General features: G+C 40.9%; 1 protein-coding gene across 1 annotated transcript in view; it reads right to left on the reverse strand.

Moving 5' to 3' along the window:
• Positions 1–16,787: 16,787 nt before the first annotated feature.
• The window catches only part of PAPPA (pappalysin 1), a 279,318-nt gene continuing 274,794 nt past the window's right edge, over positions 16,788–21,311 (reverse strand). Inside the window, exon 22 of the mRNA XM_064291557.1 lies at positions 16,788–20,751. Coding sequence (XP_064147627.1) covers positions 20,644–20,751 — 108 coding nt within the window. The 3' untranslated portion in view covers positions 16,788–20,643. The remainder of the gene's footprint in view (positions 20,752–21,311) is intronic.

Raw genomic sequence — 21,311 nt, forward strand, 5'->3', positions numbered from 1 at the left:
CCTCTTCTGAGCTTTCCAAGTACCAAGGATCACTTCTATATTAGCCCTGCTGTAAAAAAACAAAAACCAGTTGCCGTCTAGTCAATTCTGACTCATGACAATCCCCTGTGTGTCAGAGTAGACTTGTACTCTATAGGGTTTTCAGTGGTTGATATTCCGGAAGTAGATTACCGGCCTTTTTCCTAAGGAGCCTTTGGGTGGACTGGATCACCAACTTTTTGGTTAGCAGTAGAGTATTGAACTGTTTGTATCATCCAGGGACTCCAGGCCTACCATGTGATGGAAAACTCTGGGTTTTGACTGTTTGCTCCAAAGGCCATACAATCTCTGAGGACAGCACAGTGCTCCATTCTCTTCTGGCCCTCTAGTGCTGATCACCGTGCCTGGCACAAGGTTAAGGCTAAATAAATATGTATTGAACTGAACTGACTTACTTTTGGGGACTCCCTACAAGTTGATCTCAGCTTCAAGTCCAAAACTCCTTTGAGAATTATCCCAGACACTTTTGTGTTTGGGAAAGTAAAGAAGAAAAATGGTTGGGGGGGAAAAATACAATGGATGTGTGCTTTGATTCAATGGATCATTCTTTTGCTATTGGCCTATTTTTAAAAAAAAAATCACATTCCAGCAGTAGCCATGACCCACTTAGAGCATTGGTGACTGGATGGAAAAATTCCTAGGGGTGCTAGTAAAAATCCTAGTAAAAGGGATTCCCGTTCCTTCTCCCTCCCCATACCCTCCTCCCTTCCCATAAGAAGCCTTAATGGACCTTCAGTGCAACTCTGACATGATGGAAACTGCTAAGAAGTGGAATTTCCACACTGGATAGAGTACGGAAGAATGTTATTCTTCTTGCTGCAACCCAGGAACTGGCAGGCTGCCCCCCGAGTGGGAGCAGGGGCTACGTGGGGAAAGGAACTGGAGCAGGGAGGGGAAAGGGCGGCAGAGGCTGAGATGATGGAATGCCAGGCCTCCAGATGTTTGCTCCTCACAGATGTGTCTGCAGCGGTTTGGCCCAAACATCTGGGTGATAATAATCAGCGTGGCTCACATCTGGAGAGCACTTTACAGGTTACAAAAGTCCTCTCACTGATGTCTGTAATCGGATTCCCACAGCAAAGTGGGCAAAATAGATATTATTTTCCCCACTTTGTCAAAGAGGCCGCTAGCATTGTCACATGCCTTGCTTAGGTGGTGATAATAGTAAGAGTGACATTAATAACAATGGTAGGCAACACTTAAAGAGCACTCACTGTGGGCCAGGCACAGTTCTAAGCACTTTACAAATATAGTATTGTTGTTGTTAGGTGCTGTCCAGTCGCTTCTGACGTATAGCAACGCTATGTACAACAGAATGAAACACTGCCTGGTCCTGCACCATCCTCACAAACATTGTTATGCTTGAGCCTATTGTTACATCCACTGTGTCAATTCATCTCATTGAAAGTCTTCCTCTTTTCTACTGACCTCTGTTTTACCAAGCATGATGTCCTTCTCCAGGGACTGGTCTCTCCTGATCACATGTCCAAATGTGTGAGACAAAGTCTCAGCATCTTTGCTTCTAATGAGCACTCTGGCTGTACTTCTTCCAAGACAGATTTGTTTGTTCTTCTGGCAGTTCATATATCCAACATCCTTTGCCAACACCACAATTCAAAGGCATCAATTCTTCTTCAGTCTTCTTTATTCACTGTCCAGCTTGCACATGTATATGAGGCAATTGAAAACACCATGGCTTGGGTCAGGAGCACCTTAGTCCTTAAAATGGCTTCTTTGCTTTTTTAACACTTTAAGGAGGTCTTTTCAGCAAATTTGCTCAATGCAATATGTCATTTCATTTGTTGACTCCTGCTTTCATGGGCTTTGATTCTGGATCCAAGTAAAATTAAATCTTTGACAACTTCTATCTTTTCTTCATTTATCATGATGTTGCTTATTGGTCCAGTTGTGAGGATTTTTGTTTTCTTTATGTCGAGGTGTAATCCATACTGAAGGCTGTAGTCTTTGATCTTCATCAGTAAGTGCTTCAAGTCCTCTTCACTTTCAGCAAGAAAGATTGTGTCATCTGTATAATGCAGGGTGTAAATGAGACTTTCTCCAGTCCTGATGCTGCATTCTTCTTCACATAGCCCAGCATCTTGGATTATTTGCTCAGCATACAGATTGAATAAGTATGGTGAAAGGATACAACCCTGATGTACATCTTTCCTGATTTTAGGTACTCAATGAATATTTGTTAAATGAATAGTGTTATGAATTGAATTGTGTTCCCCCAAAATGTATGTCAACTTGGCTAGGCAGTGATTCCCAGTATTGTGTGGATGTTCACCATTTTGTGATCTGATGTGATTATCCTATGTGTTGTAAATCCTAATCTCTATGATGTTAACCAGGCAGGATTAGAGGCAGCTGTATTAACAAGGCAGAGCTCAGTCTACAGGATTAGGTTGTATCTTCAGTCATTCTCTTCTGAGATATAAGAGAGTGAATTGAACAGAGAGGAGAGGGATCTCATACCACCAACATAGAAGAGCCGGGAGAGGAGTGTTTCCTTTAGACCTGGGTACCTATGCTGAGAAGCTCCTAGACCAGTGGAATATTGATGAAAACGACCTTCCCCCAGACCCAACAGAGACAGAAAGGCTTCCCCTGGAGCTAGTGCCCTGAATTTGGATTTATAGCCTCCTAAACTGTGAGAGAATAAGTTTCTGTTTGTTAAAGCCATTCATTTTTGGTATTTCTGTTATAGAGGCAATAGACAACTAAGACAAATGAGTTGCTCCTGCTCTTAAGCAGTTCACAGTCTAGAGGAAAAAGGTTTGTATGTAAACCTACATAATAGAGAGTGATGAGAATTACTGTGTGGTCTGATGATGGAATATAGCAACAAAAGAATATGGGAGGTTTCAGCATACCTAAAATGGAGAGATATTGCAGATGGAGAACCGTAGGATAAGGCTGGGCAGGTAAGCAGGGACATGTCATGAAGGATTTGGGTACCATCTTATAGGGCAAGGATCAGCAAACTTTTTCTTTAAAAGGACATATAGTATTTCAGGCTTTGTGGGCTATACAGCCTTTGTGCAACTACTCACTTTTGCTGCTGTAGCACAAGAGTAGCCATAGATGTTATGTAAATGAATGAGCACGATTGTGTTCCAATAAAACTTTATTTACAAAAAGAAGACCATAGATTGTGGATATCTGTTCCAGAAGGCTATGTGCGATTGATGCAGTGTGAACAAATTAGTTCCCTTCCTTTATTAAGGAGCCCCGGTGACACAGTGGTTAAGTACTCAGCTGCTAACTGAAAGGTTGGTGGTTCAAACCCATTAGCCTCCCTGTGGCAGAAAGATGTGACAGTCTGCTTCTGTAAAGATTACAGCCTTGGAAACCCTATGGGGAAGTCCTACTCTGTCCTATAGGGCTGCCATGAGTCAGAGTCAACTTGACAGCAATGGGTTTGGTTTGTTTTTCTGGTTTCCTTTATTCTTTCCTTAAGTATTTACTGAGCACCTATTTTGTACCGTTTATAGTAACAGTTCCTTCTCTCTTGGTGTTTACAGTCCATAGGGGGAGAAATAATAAATTACAACAGCTTAACCAATGCTGTGAAGGATAGAAACAGAGAGGATAATGAAGCCTTAGAGGAGGGGCCACTAACTCAAATTTGGGAGGCTGAACACATACCACACTACTCTAAGGAAGTAATATCTAAACTCTGGACTAAATGATAAATTAAAAGTAAGCAGGTAAAGAGGGATGAGGGGAAGAAAGAATATCCCAGATATATAAAGGCTAGGTAGTGAGAGAAAGCTTGAAGGGTAGAAAACCTAAAAAGAATTCAGTGTGACTGGATCATAGATTGTGAGAGGAGGAGTAGCTGGATATTAAATAGTGGCTTTAATTTTTTTTTTTTTTAATGAGTGCTGCCCAATAGAAATATAGTGCAAGCCACATATGTAAATTTTAATTTTCTAGTACCACATTTTGGAATATAAAAAAAAATAAATAAAATTTAATTTAATAATATATTTTATTAACCCAAAATATCCAGCATGTTATCATTTTGGCATGAGATCAATATAAAAAATTGTTAATGATGTTGTCTTAGGTTGGATTCTCTAGAGAAGCAAAACCAGTAAAGCATATATATAGAGAGAGAGAGAGAGAGAGGGAGAGATTTATCTCAAGGGAACAGCTCACACGATTGTAGAGGCTGGAACATCCCAAGTCTGTAGATCAGGATAGAGGCTTTTCCTGATTCACATAGCTGCCGGGCCTGGCCAACTCAGGATCAGCAGGTTGGAGAGCAGGGCTCTTGCTCACAAGCTGTGAATATCAACGAATCCCAAGACCAGCAGGCAAGACCACAAGGTGTCTTCTGATTCGTGTAGCTGCAGGGGCTGGTGAACCCAAGATTGGCAGGTTGGAGAGCAGGACTCTTGCTCACAGGCTGTGAAGATAGATGAATCCCAAGATCGGCAGGTTAGCTGCTAGCTCAATTCCCAAGGACTGCAGGTCAGATGAACAGAAGGTGGCTGCAGAATCCAGAGAGAGCAAAAGCCAGAACGTGCACTTATATTTGGATGCAGGCTACACGCTCAAGGAAACTTGGCTACTCGTGGCTGATCCCATCATGGGGGTGATCACATATAAACACTGAGAATCATGGCCCAGCCAAGCTGACACACAATCTTAACCATCACAGATGTATTTTAGATTCTTTTTTGGTATAAAGGCTTTGAAATGCTGTGTGTATTTTCCACTTACAGCACATCTCAATTATGTTTCAGGTATCAATAGCCATATGTGGCTACTGCTTTAGACAATGCAAGGCTAGATCATTCAGAACTATATAGGCTACCTTCTGGAAACTGGGCTTTAGCATAAGTACAGTCAGGTACCATTCTGGTAGCAGAAAAAACTATCACTTTTCACTTTGTGGTTTCCTTCTGGCCAATTGAACTGGAATCAAAAACTCAAAGAAGGAAAGCAAAAAAGCAGAAGAAAGAAGAAAGGGAAAATGGCCAACTTTGTATGGGAAAGAAATGGAAAGTGGGTGGATTTACCAGAAAACCTGTGAAAATTGAAAATAATGGAGTCAAATTTCTAACTGATTGGGAAAAGTGAGTCAAGAGATCAGAAGTCTGGGTGGTCCAGATCCAGACATCACTGGGCGATCCAGTCTAAGCCTAGGGGTCTGGCTAACCACCAGCTCTGCAAATTGGTAACCAGTGACCTTTTCATTCAAAACCTGAGAGTGTCAAAAGAGGAAGAGCATGCTAATCCAAAAAACACAATATAACAAACGTTGGAGAGGTTGCAGGGGGTTTGGAACTCTTATGCACTGCTGGTGAGAATGTAAAATGGTACAACCACTTTGGAAAATGATTTGGCGCTTCTTTAAAAGCTAGAAATAGAAATACCTTATGATTCAGCAATCTCACTCCTAGGAATATACCCTAGATAAATAAAAGCTGTCACACGAATGAACATATTCACACCCATGTTCATTGCAGCACTTTTCATAATAACAAAAAGATGGAAACAACGTAAATGCCCATCAACAGATGAATGGATAAACAAATTATGGTGCATGTACACAATGAAATACTATACAACAAGAAGGAACAATGATGAATCCATGAAATATCTCACAACATGGATGAATCTGGAGGGCATTATGCTGAGTGAAATAAGTCAGTCACAAAAGAACAAATACTGTATGAGACCACTATTGGAAGAACTCAAGACAAGGTTTGTACATAGAAGCATTCTTTGATGGTTTTGGGGGTGAGGGAGGAAGGGGGAGGCAGAATCACTAACTAGATAGTAGACAGGTGTCAATTTGGTGAAGGGAAAGACAGCATACAATACAGGGGAAGTCAGCAAAACCTGACCAAAGCAAACATATAGACATTTCCTAGACACATCCAAACACCTTGAGGGACCGAGTTGCTGGGGCTGGGGGCTGGGGACCATAGTCTTGGGGGACATCTAGGTCAATTGGCATAACATAGTTCATAAAATGTTCTACACCCCAATTTGATGAGTAGCGTCTGGGGTCTTAAAAGCTTGCAAGCAGCCATCTAGGATGCATCTATTCGTCCCATCCTGTCCGGAGCAAAAGAAAATGAAGAAAACCAAAGATACAAGGAAAATATTAGCCTGAAGGACTAACGGCCACATGAACCATAGCCTCCACCAGCCTGAGCCCAGAAGAACTAGATTGTGCTTGGCTACCACCACCGACTGCTCTGACAGGGACCACAAGAGAAAAATCCTGGACAGAATAGGAGAAAAAATGTAGAACAGAATTCAAATTCACAATAAAAGATCAGACTTACAGATCTGCCAGAGAGATTGGAGGAGCCCCTGAGACTGTGGCCCTCAAATACCCTGCCAACACAGAACTGAAACCACTCCCAAAGACCACTTTTCAGACAGAGATTAGACACAACTACAAAACAAACAGTAACATACATGAGGAACATGCTTCTTAGTTCAATTGAATATACGACACCAAATGGGCAACTCCTGTCCAAAGGCAACATGAGAAGGCAGGAAAAGACAGCAACTGGATGAATGAACACAGGGAACACGAAGTGAAAAGCAGAAGCATGCTGTCACATTTTGGGGATTGCAACCAATATCAAAAACAATATGTGTATAAATTTTTGCATGAGAAATTAACTTGAGCTGTAAACTTTCACATAAAGCACAATAAAATAAAATTAAAAAGAAGAGGAAGGGCATGTAAATCCAGGAAGTCATTTGCCTCAGCACTGGGACCTTTTGGCCCCAGGTTCAGGTTCAGGTTGTAGCACCCATCCTAGCCTGAGGCAAGCCTAGTTTAGTAATCTCTTGTTACTGAGTCTGTGGAGGCTGAGATTTACCATCTAATTGAAAACCACTAGACCTCCAGGGTGGGTGGGTGGTCTTCTTTATTCTTACCCCTTCTCCTGTGCTCGGATGGCCTTCTGGGTTACCCAGTTCTCCATTCAGCATCAAAATTCAAAATATTTAGCCTTTCAATTAAACAAACTCCTCCATATTTGATCCCATTATCCAAAGTATAGACAATTGCAATGTGGTAAGTGTTGGAATTGTAATATGGTGAGTGTTGGAATATATATATTCTTGCATACTTTGGGCACCTGCTTTTTTGTTGTTGTTGTTTTCTTTTTCTTTTTATTGTGCTTTAAGTGAAAGTTTACAATTCAAGTCAGTTTCTCATACAAAAACTTACGCACACATTGTTATATGACCCTAGTTGCTCTCCCTGTAATGTAACAGCACACTCCTCCTCTCCACCCTGTATTTCCCGTGTCCTTTCAACCAGCTCCTGTCCCCCTCTGCCTTCTCATCTCTTCTCGGGACAGGAGCTGCCCACATAGTCTCATGTGTCTGCTTGAGCTAAGAAGCACATTCCTCACCAGTATCATTTTATGTCTTACAGTCCAGTCTAATCTTTGTCTGATGAATTAGCTTCAGGAATGGTTTTAGTTTGGGGCTAACAAAGAATCCTGGGGCCGTGTTCTCTGGGGTCCCTCCTGTCTCAGTCAGACCATCAAGTCTCGCCTTTTACTAGAATTTGAGGTCTACAGCCCACTTTTCTCCTGCTCCATCAGGGATTCTCTGTTGTCTTCCCTGTCAGGGCAGTCAGTGGTGGTAGCTAGCACCATCTAGTTCTTCCAGTCCCAGGCTGATGGAGTCTTTGGTTTATGTGGCCCTTTCTGTCTCTTGGGCTTATAATTATCTTATGTCTTTGGTGTTCTTCATTATCCTTTGGGCACCTGCTTTAATAAACAAATGAGGAAAACTGATTAGTTGACACATGATTTTTGTGTTAGCAAACATTTCTCAAGTGCTGAAAAACTTTTTTCTCATAATTAGTTTAGTCTCAGCCTGGAGTTTATATCACTAATTGGATTAGCATGTGTTTTCTTCATGAATGGTACTTAACTCAGCCCTCATCCAAGTTTATTCATTTGTTCCTCAAACAATCATGGAAGACCTACTGTGAGCCAGGGGATACAGGTAGAATGAGAGGCAGCTTCTGTGTGTTTCTGAAGCAAATGATAATCAGTGTAGTATGGTTAAGGTAATTATGAAAGAATTAGGTACTGGTACTAGTAGGAATTCACAGGGTACCTTGCTGAGGCTTGGTGGGGGTCAAAGAAGGCTTCAAGGAGATGTCATTAGGCATTATGATGTTTAGGGGCTCAGAATCAGATGGCCTGAGTTCAAATTTAGATTTGAACCCTTTAGCAGTCATATGACTTTGGGAAAGTTACTTAAAAATTCATTGCCTCAATTTTTTCATTCGTAAAAGGAGAATACTGATAATTATATCTATCTCAGCATGTTGGTGTATATATTAAATAAGTGAATATGTATAAAGTACTTAATTTAGCAAGGCTACAGTCAATGTAATATATAATAATTATGAATATGGCATCTTAGTTGAGACTCAGAGAATGAATAGGAGTGAGCTGTGTGTAGATAAAGGAAAGTGTTCCAAGTAGAGAGAAAAGCTTGAGTCCAAAGCACAAAACTAAGAGGACATGACATGGAATGGCAACTGAAAAAAGTTCAATTTGGCAGGGGCGTAAAGTGAGGAGTGGGTAGGTGGTGGATGGAGTAGAAGCAAGAGACAAGCCCAGCAAGATAGGCAGAGTCCATAATGAAGGGCTTAGGCAAGCTAAAATTTGGTCTGCTCTACCCTTCGAGAAGAAAGCCTGTTTACAAATCTCCGGCTCTGCTCGGAAGACAACCTAAATTTACAGGTGAGTGGAGTCCCAACAACTGATGCTTTGTATGTGTTAAAACGATTTACAGGAGAACTGCAGATGTTTGAGAGGAAAGTATTTGGCAGGGAGCTTCCTGGAAAATGTTTTAAAAATATCAACACAGAGAAGAAATTGTAACAACTGGAGGGAAAGCCATTCTGCTGGCGAAAGAGAAATAATCAAGGTTTGAGCTTAAGTCTTAGATGGTGCTCTAAGTCTAGAAACTAAGATCTATGTCTGGCCCCTTGGAAAGAGGGTTTGAAATTGGTCCTTGGGAATTGTGCCTTCCTTGATCTGTACTGATAGATTTTGTGTGTGTGTGTGTGTGTGTGTGTGTGTGTGTGTGTACAGTGTGTATAGATAGACCCATTATGTTTCAGGAATTGGAGAAAAAGGGACACCTAGTCAGTTCCCTTTCTACATGTAGTCTGTGTTACCTTGACATTTTTTCTTTTATATATATATATATATATATATATATATATATATTTTTTTTTTTAATCCTGGAAAAGAATGTGTTCCTTGCAATGACATTGAGGAGAATGAGCTGCTCCTTTTCTGAGAAAGCCCAAACAGGCTTATATAAAGAGACACAGGGGAGCACCCTACCTGATGGACAAACTCCTGTCAAGATCACCACCTCTGTGTCCCTCATACATTTGGAGGAAGATGAAATGAGGGAGATAATAGAGTGCTAACGTCAAATGGACCAGTCATTTCCTTAGGTATACTACCCTCCTTTCCCTTTTCTAAAATCCTCCTTATTCTTCAAGGTTCAGCTCAAGTGCTCCTCCCTCTAAGAAGCCTCTCATATCTTCTCCACGCTCCTCTCTTGCTGAGTGCCCATATGCATTGAACATGGGAATTAAACAATGAGAAAGAAGACATGTAGAACCTAGGTGAGCTGTAAGTAAACTTAACATTTCTAGGTGCTTCAAATGCTGGCCCACATGCTCCCCTCACTGTGGAGTGTGCTTCTTCATTCTACAAACCAACACTCCTTTCCAAACAGAGCATAAATGATGCTCACAAAGCCAGTATCTCTCCAAGTGAACTAGAATGGTTTAACCCCCTCCCCACTGTACTTCACCTCAGGTTAACTCTCCCTTAATATCCAGAATTTCCAAACTACCCTTCACAAAATCACCAATAATAAGAGCTGGGGAGGTCCTTAAAAATCAGAAATCTTACACAGTCATTTTGAAAATGGGAAGACCAAGACCCAGGAAGAAAAGATTTCCTTTAAATAGTGGGAATACTGGAACAAAACCCTTTGAGCATTTATATTATGGTAAGGAGAGAGATAGCACAGGAAAAGAGACAGAGCGAGAGAGCAGAGGTTTGGAAATTAGACAGGCCTGGGTTGAAATCCTGACTCTGCTACTTATTAGCTATACACTCTAGGACAAGGTATCTCATACCTGTGGACCTCAATATTCTCATCCAATGTGGACTTAAAGATGCTTTCCTTGTAGCATTATTTCTGGAATTAAATAAAAAGAAAGGATATAAGATGACTGCTCAGTAAATGTAGCTTTTTTTTAGGATTATTATAAGGGTTATCTTTCCCACAGTAAGGTCAAAGTGGGGCTTGTGGCTGCCATGATATGTAACCTTGGGGAATCTCCTCCCCAATCTAACCTTCAATTTTCTCACATTACAAATGAAGAAATAGTACTAAACACAGAAAAGCAAATATATCATTCATATTGCCCCTGTCCTTTCCCTTCCGATATTAGGCAGCTAAGGATGAGGAAACTGAAGTTCAGAGAAATGAGATGACTTCCACAAGGCTGTATCACCCTATCCCCTGGAGCCTGGGTGCATCTTAAGAATCCTTCTCAACCCAGCATGGCAACCACTACCAGTCACTCCACCCCTTGGAGTATTTAAATAATGGTTCTTTGGGCTCAGACAGACTCAAGATAATCATGAGAAGAAGAGCCAGTGTTAATACAATGTTTAAATCTGCAAGAGACTGGGGTTTGCTTTTGGGGATGCTCACTATTAAAAAACCACTTCAACTCTGAGCCTCAGTTCTGTAAAAATGTGACTTTTGTTGTTTTCGTGTGCCCTCAAGTTGATTCTGACTCGCAGGGACCCTATAGGATACAGTAGAACTGCCCTGTAGAGCTTCCTAGGCTGAAACTTTTATGCGAGCAGATCACCAAGTCTTTTCTCCCGTGGAGCAGCTCCTGGGTATCAATTGCTGAACTTTTGGTTAGCAGCTGAGTAATAACCACTGCGTTATCACGGCTCCTTAAAAATGGGACTAATGATTTCTGTGTCACAGTATTTTTGCAAGAATTAGAAGAGAACCTGATCCACTTCCATGTCTTAATGGACCTCTCACCCACTGCTGTCATTGTTACCCTTTCATAGCCTAAGCCAGAAAGAAGTATAATGCTGATTTTAATTTTGTATTTGTCTTCAGTCTGGACCTGTTCAATCTCTGGGGCATGTAACTAACATTTGTCAAGTTTCATAGAGATGGAATCAAATGTAATGGATTGTAGAGCCCTAGTCTTGGTGATGGAAAAGAGATGCACGTACATTTCCTTCATGTAAACTCTGGGGAGCTGGGGCTGGGTGTACTGTGTGCCCTCACCTCTTACCTAGGTCTGCAGAGTGCAGCGGCTGTGGACTCGTATTTACTCAGGGATGGGGTGGAGAGGTGGAGTGGAGAAGTGGAGGGCAAAGGAGTAACAATCAACATCTTCTAAGCACATACTATATGATGGTATGACAGCACCTTCCTAGGTATTTTGCTTAAATTAAGGCACATTTTCCTTAGTAGCTACATTTTACAGATAAAGCTACTGAAACTCAAAGAAGTAAAGAACTGCCCAGGAAAACACAACATGTAAATGGCTATGATATCATATCCCATCTGACTCCATTTTGGCCCCTTCTCCAAAAGCCTTCCTTTCACTTGAGACCTTATCATGATGAAACTACTAAGGAGCTATCAGGAATATTACTTGAACTTCCAATCGTACAACCTGACCACGTGGTCTTAGGTTTCTATATTTTCTGACAGCTGGTGCTTGTTGTTGTGGTTGTCAGTTGCCGTCGATCCAATTCATAGCGACCTTGTGTGTGCAGAGTAGAACTGCTCCAGAGGGTTTTCAAGGCTGTGACTTTTTGGAAGCAGAACACCAGGCCTTACTTTCAAGGTGTCTCTGGGTGGGTTTGACACCAACCTTTCTGTTAGTGTTGTTGTTGTTAAGTGCCTTCGAGTCGGTTCCGACCCATAACGACCCTATGTACCACAGAACGGAACGGTACGCTGCCTGGTCCTGTCATGCTGACAATCGTTGTTATGCTTGAGCCCATTGTTGCAGCCAGTGTGTCAGTCCATCTCGTTGAGGGTCTTCCACTTTTTTTCTGTTTATAGTGAGTGTTTAACCATTCGCGTCACCCAGGGATGCCTAGCTGGTGCTTAAGTCTTAGAAAATAGCTAGATTTCCCTGCCCTGGTAGTTCATTATTTAAAAAAAAAAAAAATCCGCAGGAAGTAAATAGCAGAGATACGCAATGCGTTTCTAGAATCACAGAGCATTAGGGACCCTAAAGACCATTTCATTCAATCTCATCGTTTAACAGAACGGAAAACGTCTCTGTCCGCCATCATTGCTTTCCAGGACTACACAATATCCTCTTAACTTCCTACATCTATTCTCACCTCCTTCCGCTCTCCTTCACGCTGCCAGTGAGGGATCTTTCTCAATCCCACCTCTGCCCATGTTAATCTCCATTAAAACCTTTCAACAGCTCCACATTGCTGAGGAGGTAAAACCTCTTTATTATGGCCTATGAGGCCATGGAAGGCTCCATCCCCTAATAACTTTTCCATCCTTTTATTGGAACATCATTGCTCTATCTTTACTTTCTAAGTGCACAGGTCTTTCTTTCAGTTCCTTAGAAGTGCCATGCTTTTTTTTTTTTTTAACTTAGGTGCTGATCCACCTTCCTTAAACAAACTCTCCTGCCTTTTTCTCATTGCCAACTGCTCCTCTTAGCAAAGGTAAGTGACTTGCCCAAGGTCACGGTGGCAGACAGTACTTGGACCTGCTTCCCTGGATCCCTAGCTCATGCCTCTGTACAATCACTGCTCTTTTTTACCCCAAACCTCATTCCTTCAGAGAGTTTAAAACAATCACACAAAGAAACTTTGCTTTCTTCTGAGTTGGGGGCCAGAGAGGCTATGTTTTTTTCCCTAGTTTCTTATTTTTGGTATTGAAAGTTAAGAACTGGATAGGTTTACCAAAGCCACCATAGCATGATATAATGCCTGCCCCCCCTTTAAACTTTGATAGTATTTTCCTTAATTAGACAAACTTGGATGACATATACAAATAGATCCGAATGCTGAACATTTCTGCCACTTTGAAGTGTAAGGAGTTTTTCCATTTGACAGACTAGGCAACTAAAGTCCAGTGACCTTTCCAACTACTCTGTGTGTGTGCGTGTGTGCATTGTGTGTGCATGTGTGTGTGTGTGTGCATGCATGCAGGTGTATGTATTAGAGTTGGAGAAGGAAGGACATGAGAACTGAGGGAGTCTGTGTTCTGAGAGAGACAATGCTCTGTCCCATGACATTGTTTCTGCAGATAAAACGAAGCAGGGAAAAAAAAAAAAAAGCCATATTAAGACTCTCTCTCTTAATCTAGTTAAAAAATACTGGGCTTTTTTCATGAACCCGTTCTCTAAATCTTATCTCAGTCTTCACAGTGACTTGATTAGATGTGAGGAAAACAAAAATATTCCCTTCAATCATTTATGTTACTTTTGAAAGAAATAGTTGTCTGGCAGAATTTAACAATGATTTTTTTCTTTTTGGTGACCTCTCTTATGTCTACCAGTGGGTTATATTTGTAAAAAGTCTAAAAATTTGCTGTGGATAGTTTGACTTCCGCTATATATGATTCACCTCCATGTCCCCAAACTGCCTTTTTGTGCAGACTTCAAATTGTCAAGTATCAGCAAACACACATTTTGAGTTGCCTTACTGTGGGATTGTCAGCCACCAGCTCAGCGTGCATGAACTAACAACTCCATGGCAATGCTTGTGCAAACACCTGGATACTTTTGTGCATCTTGTTTTTACGCTTTTATAAAAATGGGTAGAAATCAGAAAAAAAAGTATGTTAATGCTTGTCATGATAAACACAATAAGAGCTAATATATTCTAAACACTTTACATATTTATCTCATGTAATCTTAGCAGCAACCTGAGGGGGTGGGTACTTTTATTATTGCCATTTTATAGACAGGAAAACTGAAGCCTAAAACAATTAAATAACTTGCCAAGGATCATGCAGCTGCTACATCATGAAAGATGAGATATGTTAGATTGAAAAAAAGCAGCAACATCTTAATTATCAGTTTTTTTTTTTTATGTTCAGTTGATGAGCTGGCTGGCTGAGTATTCAACTATGAAGAAAAAAATAAATACTGTGAAAGTACGTTGTTGAAGATTTTGTTCAAAAGGGAATGTATAATTGGAAATGATGTATGTCTTAGTCCCCTGAAAACTGAACTCTCTTAGAGAATTTAAAAATATTTTTCAATTTTTACTTATGCAAAATAGAGATGTTTTTCAGGACTTAATTATGTAGAGGACTGACCATATATTGGGTTCACTTCTGTGTTACCTAGGCCCTGAGGTTCTCTTCCACTTCGGTGTGTATATACCAGAGTCCCTTAGAGTTCCGTAACAGACAAAAACCAGACCACTACACATTGAAGCATACAAGCTATTATATATTTTCATAATATAGAACTTTAAGGTATAGTAATCAACAGTGGCAAAATATTTCTGTCTTTGACATTATTTTTTTTGTGAGATCCAACCTGTAATTGAGACCAGAGAAAACAGTATGGAAAAACAAATCCACAAGAACAGGATAAAAATATCATGAACAGCAAAATATGTCTGAGTATTTAAAACCGTATAGAAAAAATAAATTAGATGAACAATTGTGTAAATATAAATTAAAAAAGATGACATTCTTAATAAATAAAGTTTACTATTTACATTTTTTATATATTGCTGAAAGACTTAACTTAGATCCATAAAAATACATAAACAGGAAAAAATAAAAACCCAAAATAGGAGCAGCAAATTTATGCACGTGAGGTACAGAAAAAAGATTGGAATCATGTTTTATTTTTGGTGTTTAGATTGTGTTCTTCCTTTTTTTTAATTTTTTTTTCTTTTTTACAGTAGGCCACTAGAATTCTCATGAGAACAGATTTTAAGCACTTCAATGGAGAGTCATTTTTTTGGTAGTTTCCAAAAGGTGCCAAACAGGTTTCTACAACATAATAATTAGAAATACCCATAATAATTATAACAATAATAAAAAGGTATAATATGATACATAAATATGGAAGAGCAGTTTGTAATATGAATACATTTTCTCTAGACGAGATCACAGTTTTATTTTGTAAATATTACATTTAAGTATATATATACACACATATATGTACAACAATATATACATGTGCATATATATGTAAATTTATATTTATATATATAATATCTTTATATAGATAGGTATCTGCAGACAGGTTATTGATTATAGAGACCCAAGAAAGCAACTCAATAATTGTTCAGAATTCTCCTCACTGACTGCTGGTGTGTAGTTTAAGAAGCCCCGAGTTGTCTGCACTCAGAATTTCCCATCTGGATGGGTACCTATTCTTTGAATGGAACACTCAATGTGGCATTTTAAGTCTGAGAAGTGAAGTGTTTGCTGAAGTAGGGATTTTAGGGACTCCCTTCCTTTGTACAGGTAGAAATGATCTGAAGTCTCCAGTAGACAACAGTAAGCTGACTTTTACACTGTGGGGAGTAATTGTCCTTTAATGAAATTATAGAACTGGTCAAGGCCAAAACAAGGGAAAGAACAAATTCCAATTTACCAAAAACATGAAATATTCCCAAACACAGGCCTCTCTCTTAAGGTGGAGGATAACCCAGGAGCTCCAGCTTTATTACTTCAGATAGCAAACAAGCACTCCCTCTCTTTCTTAAATGGTCAATGGGCCTGTGTGTTCTTGAAAAATAATCCATGGACTTTGTGTCAAGCCTTGGCTCTTGCAGATTGCCATAGCCCATTTAAAACCTCAGGACCTCACAATCCCTTGCCCTCCCACTGTGAGGTAGGTAAGTATTATTATCCCCATTTTGTAGCTAGAGAAACGGGGGCAAATGGAGAGGCAATGTGATGACTTGTTCAAGATCACTGAGCAAATAAATTGCTGCTTGGAATCAAGAATTCTAGGTTCTGTTAATCGAGGGACATCATTCCTCTCTTGGCTATTATTTATTTCTTTAAAAAATCAAACTGTTGGTAACAATTTGGCAACATTTTAATAAGTTAAAAGTACAGTCTTTGATTTGTTTACTATTTAGTTTTCATGTTTTTGTTTGTTATTTGGTTTGGTATGGTCTATTTTATTTTCTCAAAACCCACTGGAATTACCTGTCTGGTCATGTAGCAGCTTTTTAGGCAACTGGACTGTGCAGTGTGATTCTGAGTGCAGTCTTTATAAAGCCCAGTGTTATACTGGTAAATACAAACATTTTATAATGTGAAAAGCACGACGATATGCTATGTCCCCTTAATATTTGGTAAAACCAACATCAAGCCCTCCCAATCCCTACTACCACTGATTGCCAACAAACAAATCAACAAAAACACTCCCCCAACCACAACATATCAAGGGAGAAAATGACTTATTTCCTGGACCTACTACGATGTACAGAAAATGGCAGCATTATAAAATCCCACTCTATGTCTCCTAGGGAAATCTTTATGATTCCATCTACCTACTCAGTCCGTAGGATGAACAAGTTCCTTTAGGAAACACAAAAATAGTTTTCTTTTTCTCTTAGTTTTTAATCATGCATTTTTATTTCCATTTTATCTCCTTGTCTTCTATTGATCTCTATCTGTACAGCTTTGTCACTATCAATTTATTCATTTTATTTTCCCACTTGAAGTAGTTCCAGAAAAAAAAAAAAACAACTCTCAAAACTTATAACTTGACTTTATGGTTTCCTTCCTTTCTTTTCTTTCCTCACCTTTCCATTTCCTTCCTTTCTTTTCCTTTTTTAAAACACAGGTAAGACCTATAACAAATTGACAGTTAAAACCAAGTTAAATCGAACATGGAAGGGAGGTAGCTAAAGTCTGTCTCTTAGGATTATTTTCAACAAACAGCATTTAAGCATTGGCCAAGGTGGGAATAAGACCAAGAGAACTGTCTAGGCAGCGACTTAATATGCTGAAGCCAGGAGTAGCAGCTGGTACCTTCCATCTTCAAAGTCCTATTATTTATGATGGGTGATCTCTCCCCCCTTAACACCCCAATTTATCCACTAAAATTAACTTCCCAAGGACTGTTTTCCCTTAAAAGGTTGTTGGCACAGAACTGGGGATAATACAAGTCCTCTGGGCAGGCAGTTAGGGTTTGGCTTGGAAATGCTTCCCAAGACGGAGTTTAGAGGACTGTCCATCTTATGTTTTCTTTCTTGCTGCTAGTGGGCTAATACTTCTTCAGACCCAGAATCCCAAGTGTTTAGGGCCCCTGAACTTCAGTGCTGCCTCCTTGTGAGTACTCTAATGTCCTAAACTGAAGGTGATTGAAGGGATGCGACAATAAGTTTATTCCCAGAAAAGAAACCAAAACTGGGAATCAGTGCATTGCACGAATAGAGCTGACTTTCCTCCACTGAAGTTTGATACGGACCTATTAATTACATCTTCCATGTCGGCATGGGGCTAGCCATGAATCAAGTAGTCCCTCTTGCCTAATATCCTTGGCAAACATCAATTTGTGGTTAATAGGTTTGAATGATGGTCAGGAGACTGGGTGGGTCTTTACTTAGAAGTACTTAACTCAATCTGTGAGTCTGAAGATAGAAGTCAGACTCCAGGAAAGATCACTGAGCTGGGGGAGTGTGGGGATGGACCAGGGTGAGAGTGAATGAAGAAAGAGGATGAGGACTGATTTCAGGGAAGGCTGTGAGGTTCTTCTGTGGTTCCTGCAACCCCACCTTTTGTGATGTAATCTTTGGGTCTTCAAAGCTTTTTGCATTACTTATTGGTGTAATTAAACCACTCAGAGGGCTGACACTGCCATCTTTTTTTAGCTCAAACTTTCTCAGCTAACACTACAGAGGAGACACGTTGATAATCTGACTAGGACAAGAGAGGGGCTTTGAGAGTTGGCAAGAGTTCTAAGACACTGGAGAGAGGTGCCAACATGGGGTCATGATTCAAATATTATTATTATTTATTTTTGCTAGGAATTGGTCCTGGTAATCACAGAAAAGAAATCTTGAAAATAAATGAGATATAGATTTGTAAGGAGGAAACATAAAGGATTTGATCCTGGCCTTAACAGTGGTGGCAGCCTCTCCATTCTGGAACCCAGTCTCAGACTTTGTAATAAGGTACAAGCCATGTCCACTACCTAAACACTGCTTCCTTGTCTGTGGGCATCTGTGTGAAAAACACCCTGATATGGCCAATAGATGTCTTTTCAAGTGTTGTTGATAAACATGTAATTGCTATTGAGTGTGATATAAGAAGAAGGTTTCTTAAGTTATTTTTGGACCCCACAGTATAAAGGGCCATGACTGATGAACAATGTCTGCTTTGGATGCAGGAATAAGGAGGAGCAACATACGTGCCTGATCATTCTCATTCCTATGCTAGATTGCGTTTTTTTTTGTTGTTTGTCTTCATTCAGACTTGAAATGATTTGATTTACAGCAATCCTTACGTGATACATCTAGTTTAGACCATCTCATCTCTTCACTTTCCCAGCTCTAGGTTTCAGAAAGTATGGCAGATTTAACCATTCTCTCCAACTCATTCTGTATTAATCTCTTCCAATATTAACTCAAAGGGAGTAGACAGGAAACTGGCTAGAAAGAGACAAAAAACCCATTGCTGTTGAGCCAGTTCTGACTCATAGCAACCCCAAAGAACAAAGTAGAACTGCCTCATAGGGTTTCCAAGGATCGAACAGTGGATTTGAACTGCCAACCTTTTGGTTAGCAGCCGAGTTCTTAACCTCTATGCCACAGGGCTACTGAAAAGAGGCAACCCAAAAACCCAGTGCCATTGAGTTGATTCCTACTCATAGCGACTCTATAGGACAGAGTAGAACTGCCCCATAGGGTTTCCAAGGAGTGCCTCGTGGATTTGAATTGCTGACCTTTTGGTTAGCAGCTGTAGCATGCTTTAGCTCTTAACCAGTATGCCACCAAGGCAAAGGGGTTCCAAAAGAACTGGGGGCTTCCATGTACATTTGACTAATTTCCTCTTAACTTCTGGAGGCTAAACATGGGAGAGAAGGAAGGGTCACCCAGTCACAGGTGTGGACGGGAATAGTGATAGCAGAAAGACTGTATGAAAAACACAATGACCATGATGGGTTGTTGGAGACTGAGGCTGTGAAGTCTTTGACTTCCCTCTGATGGCCCTCTAGGCCACAATCTAGACTGATTGTATCCAAGACAATCCTCTATCTCCAGAATTTGACTGAATTTGACTTACTCAGGGCAACAGTGAGGTCCTCAGGACTGAAGCCTACTCTAGCCTGGTGGGCTAGGAAAGCTGGGATAAGAATAATAACCTAAGAATCCCTACAATTCCAACAGTCTCTAGATGGCTCCAACATTGTAGGAATTTAACACTGTTCTTCTTGATTACAAAATTGAACACTGGCTTAGACATTCTGGGTTCTCAGTGAGGGTTCCAGCATCTTAAGTCCCTCAACTCCCTTCCAGGATAAGAAGCCACCCATAGGGGACTTAAGTTCTCACCACATGGGCCAATGAGGGTTTTTCTTTTACAGAAAGACTAAGAGGTGAGGAGCTGTGGAAGAATGTGGGTCACTTTTAAGGCAGACTTTTTGGTTGTGTGGGGTTTTTCCTAACCTAGTCCTACCATCTTGGGATACTCAATGTATAGGATAGAGCAGCAGGAAAAGTAGCAGCAAATGTGGTCCCAGGGCAAGATTCAGAGAACAGACGGGTTCTGGAGGGATAATATGACCTCAAGCCTCAAGCAGGGGGCTGGTATAACACCTTGACATTCCAATCCTAAGCCTTTTCCAGCTTGGCCTCGAACCTGGGAGTTGGGGTAAAATCCCTATGGCAGAGGAAGAATTGGGGGACTTTGCATACCTTGGATTCTTTACCTCTTCCTGGATCCTAGTTTCCTAGAAAGTAGGTGGCCAGAGACCATTTAGTTTCCAATCCCAAAAGACTGCACAAGTGTGCATGCCCTACATATTCCAAGCCTCAGGGTGCGAGCTATCTTGGCATCTTAACGCTTGCAGTTTCTGCAACCTCTTTCCCCCAAGGACAGTATTGGGTAAGAGCTTGGGAAAGGAAAGACTGGTTTTTGTTCCAGTCCCTCTCTGCTCAGTCTCCAAAACTGCCCTTATACAAATGTTTGTATGGGTGTGTATGCATGCATGTGTTCTAACCACAGATGTGCACACTCCTAGCTACAGAACAGGTTCCTTGCTGTGGTCGTGTGACAAATGCTTAGAATTTTAGGAGGCTCTGTGACTGCATGTTGTATTTGCAGTCCCTCTAAGACTTTGGGATGGGATTCCATTCCATCATTGAACATGGCAAGACTTGGTTCATCTGCCTCACTGTGAGTCCTTCCTGGGTGAAATTAAAGGCAGACCGGTTGGGTGCTAAGGATCCCTGGTGTGGAGAGGCCATTCCATTGAGCAGCTGACTGTGAAATCAATACCAAAGGGATGCAGGTCCTGGCGTTGGGAATGCTTGGACAACTCCTTGTCCTTCCTTAGCCATGGCTGTATCCCCGGAGGTCTTTCCGGCTGTGTTCTTGGGCCTGGGGGTCCCGACAAGCACAGTCACCTTGTAGGTCACAGGACATAGGGAAGGGGGTGACCTGAGAGAGAAAAAGAGAAGCTGTGAGCACAGGTGGTTTGAGTCTGAGGCAATAATTTTCAGAGAGGTAGTCCAGTGCAGGGGAAAATCACTGGATTTGAGAAGCAGAAGATTCAAGTTCAAGTTGTAGTTCTGCTTCTTGCTAGCTTTGTGATAACTTATATCAAAACCATCATGGTTGTCATCATAGCAGTTCCTTTGAGGCTAGGAGGGTGAGGGTACTTGGACCAGGCAATGTTCTAAGTATTTTCCAAACAGGAAAACACTGAATCCTTTTGAGAACTCTGTAAGATAGGTGCCCTTTTACAGATGGGGAAACTGAGGCTCAGAAAAAACCAACCCACCAAACCTACTGCTGTCGAGTCGATTCCGACTCATAGCGACCCCATAGGACAGAGTAGAACTGCCCCATAGAGTTTCCAAGGAGCGCCTGGCAGACTCAAACTGCCAACCTCTTGGTTAGCAGCCGTAGCACTTAACCACTACGCCACCAGGGTTTCCGAGGCTCAGAAAGGGGCAATCATTTGCCCAAAGTAAAAAACCCAAAGTAGTAAGTGAAAA

This window comes from Loxodonta africana, chromosome 9 (assembly GCF_030014295.1).
Source record: "Loxodonta africana isolate mLoxAfr1 chromosome 9, mLoxAfr1.hap2, whole genome shotgun sequence".
NCBI classification, from domain to species: Eukaryota; Metazoa; Chordata; class Mammalia; order Proboscidea; family Elephantidae; genus Loxodonta; species Loxodonta africana.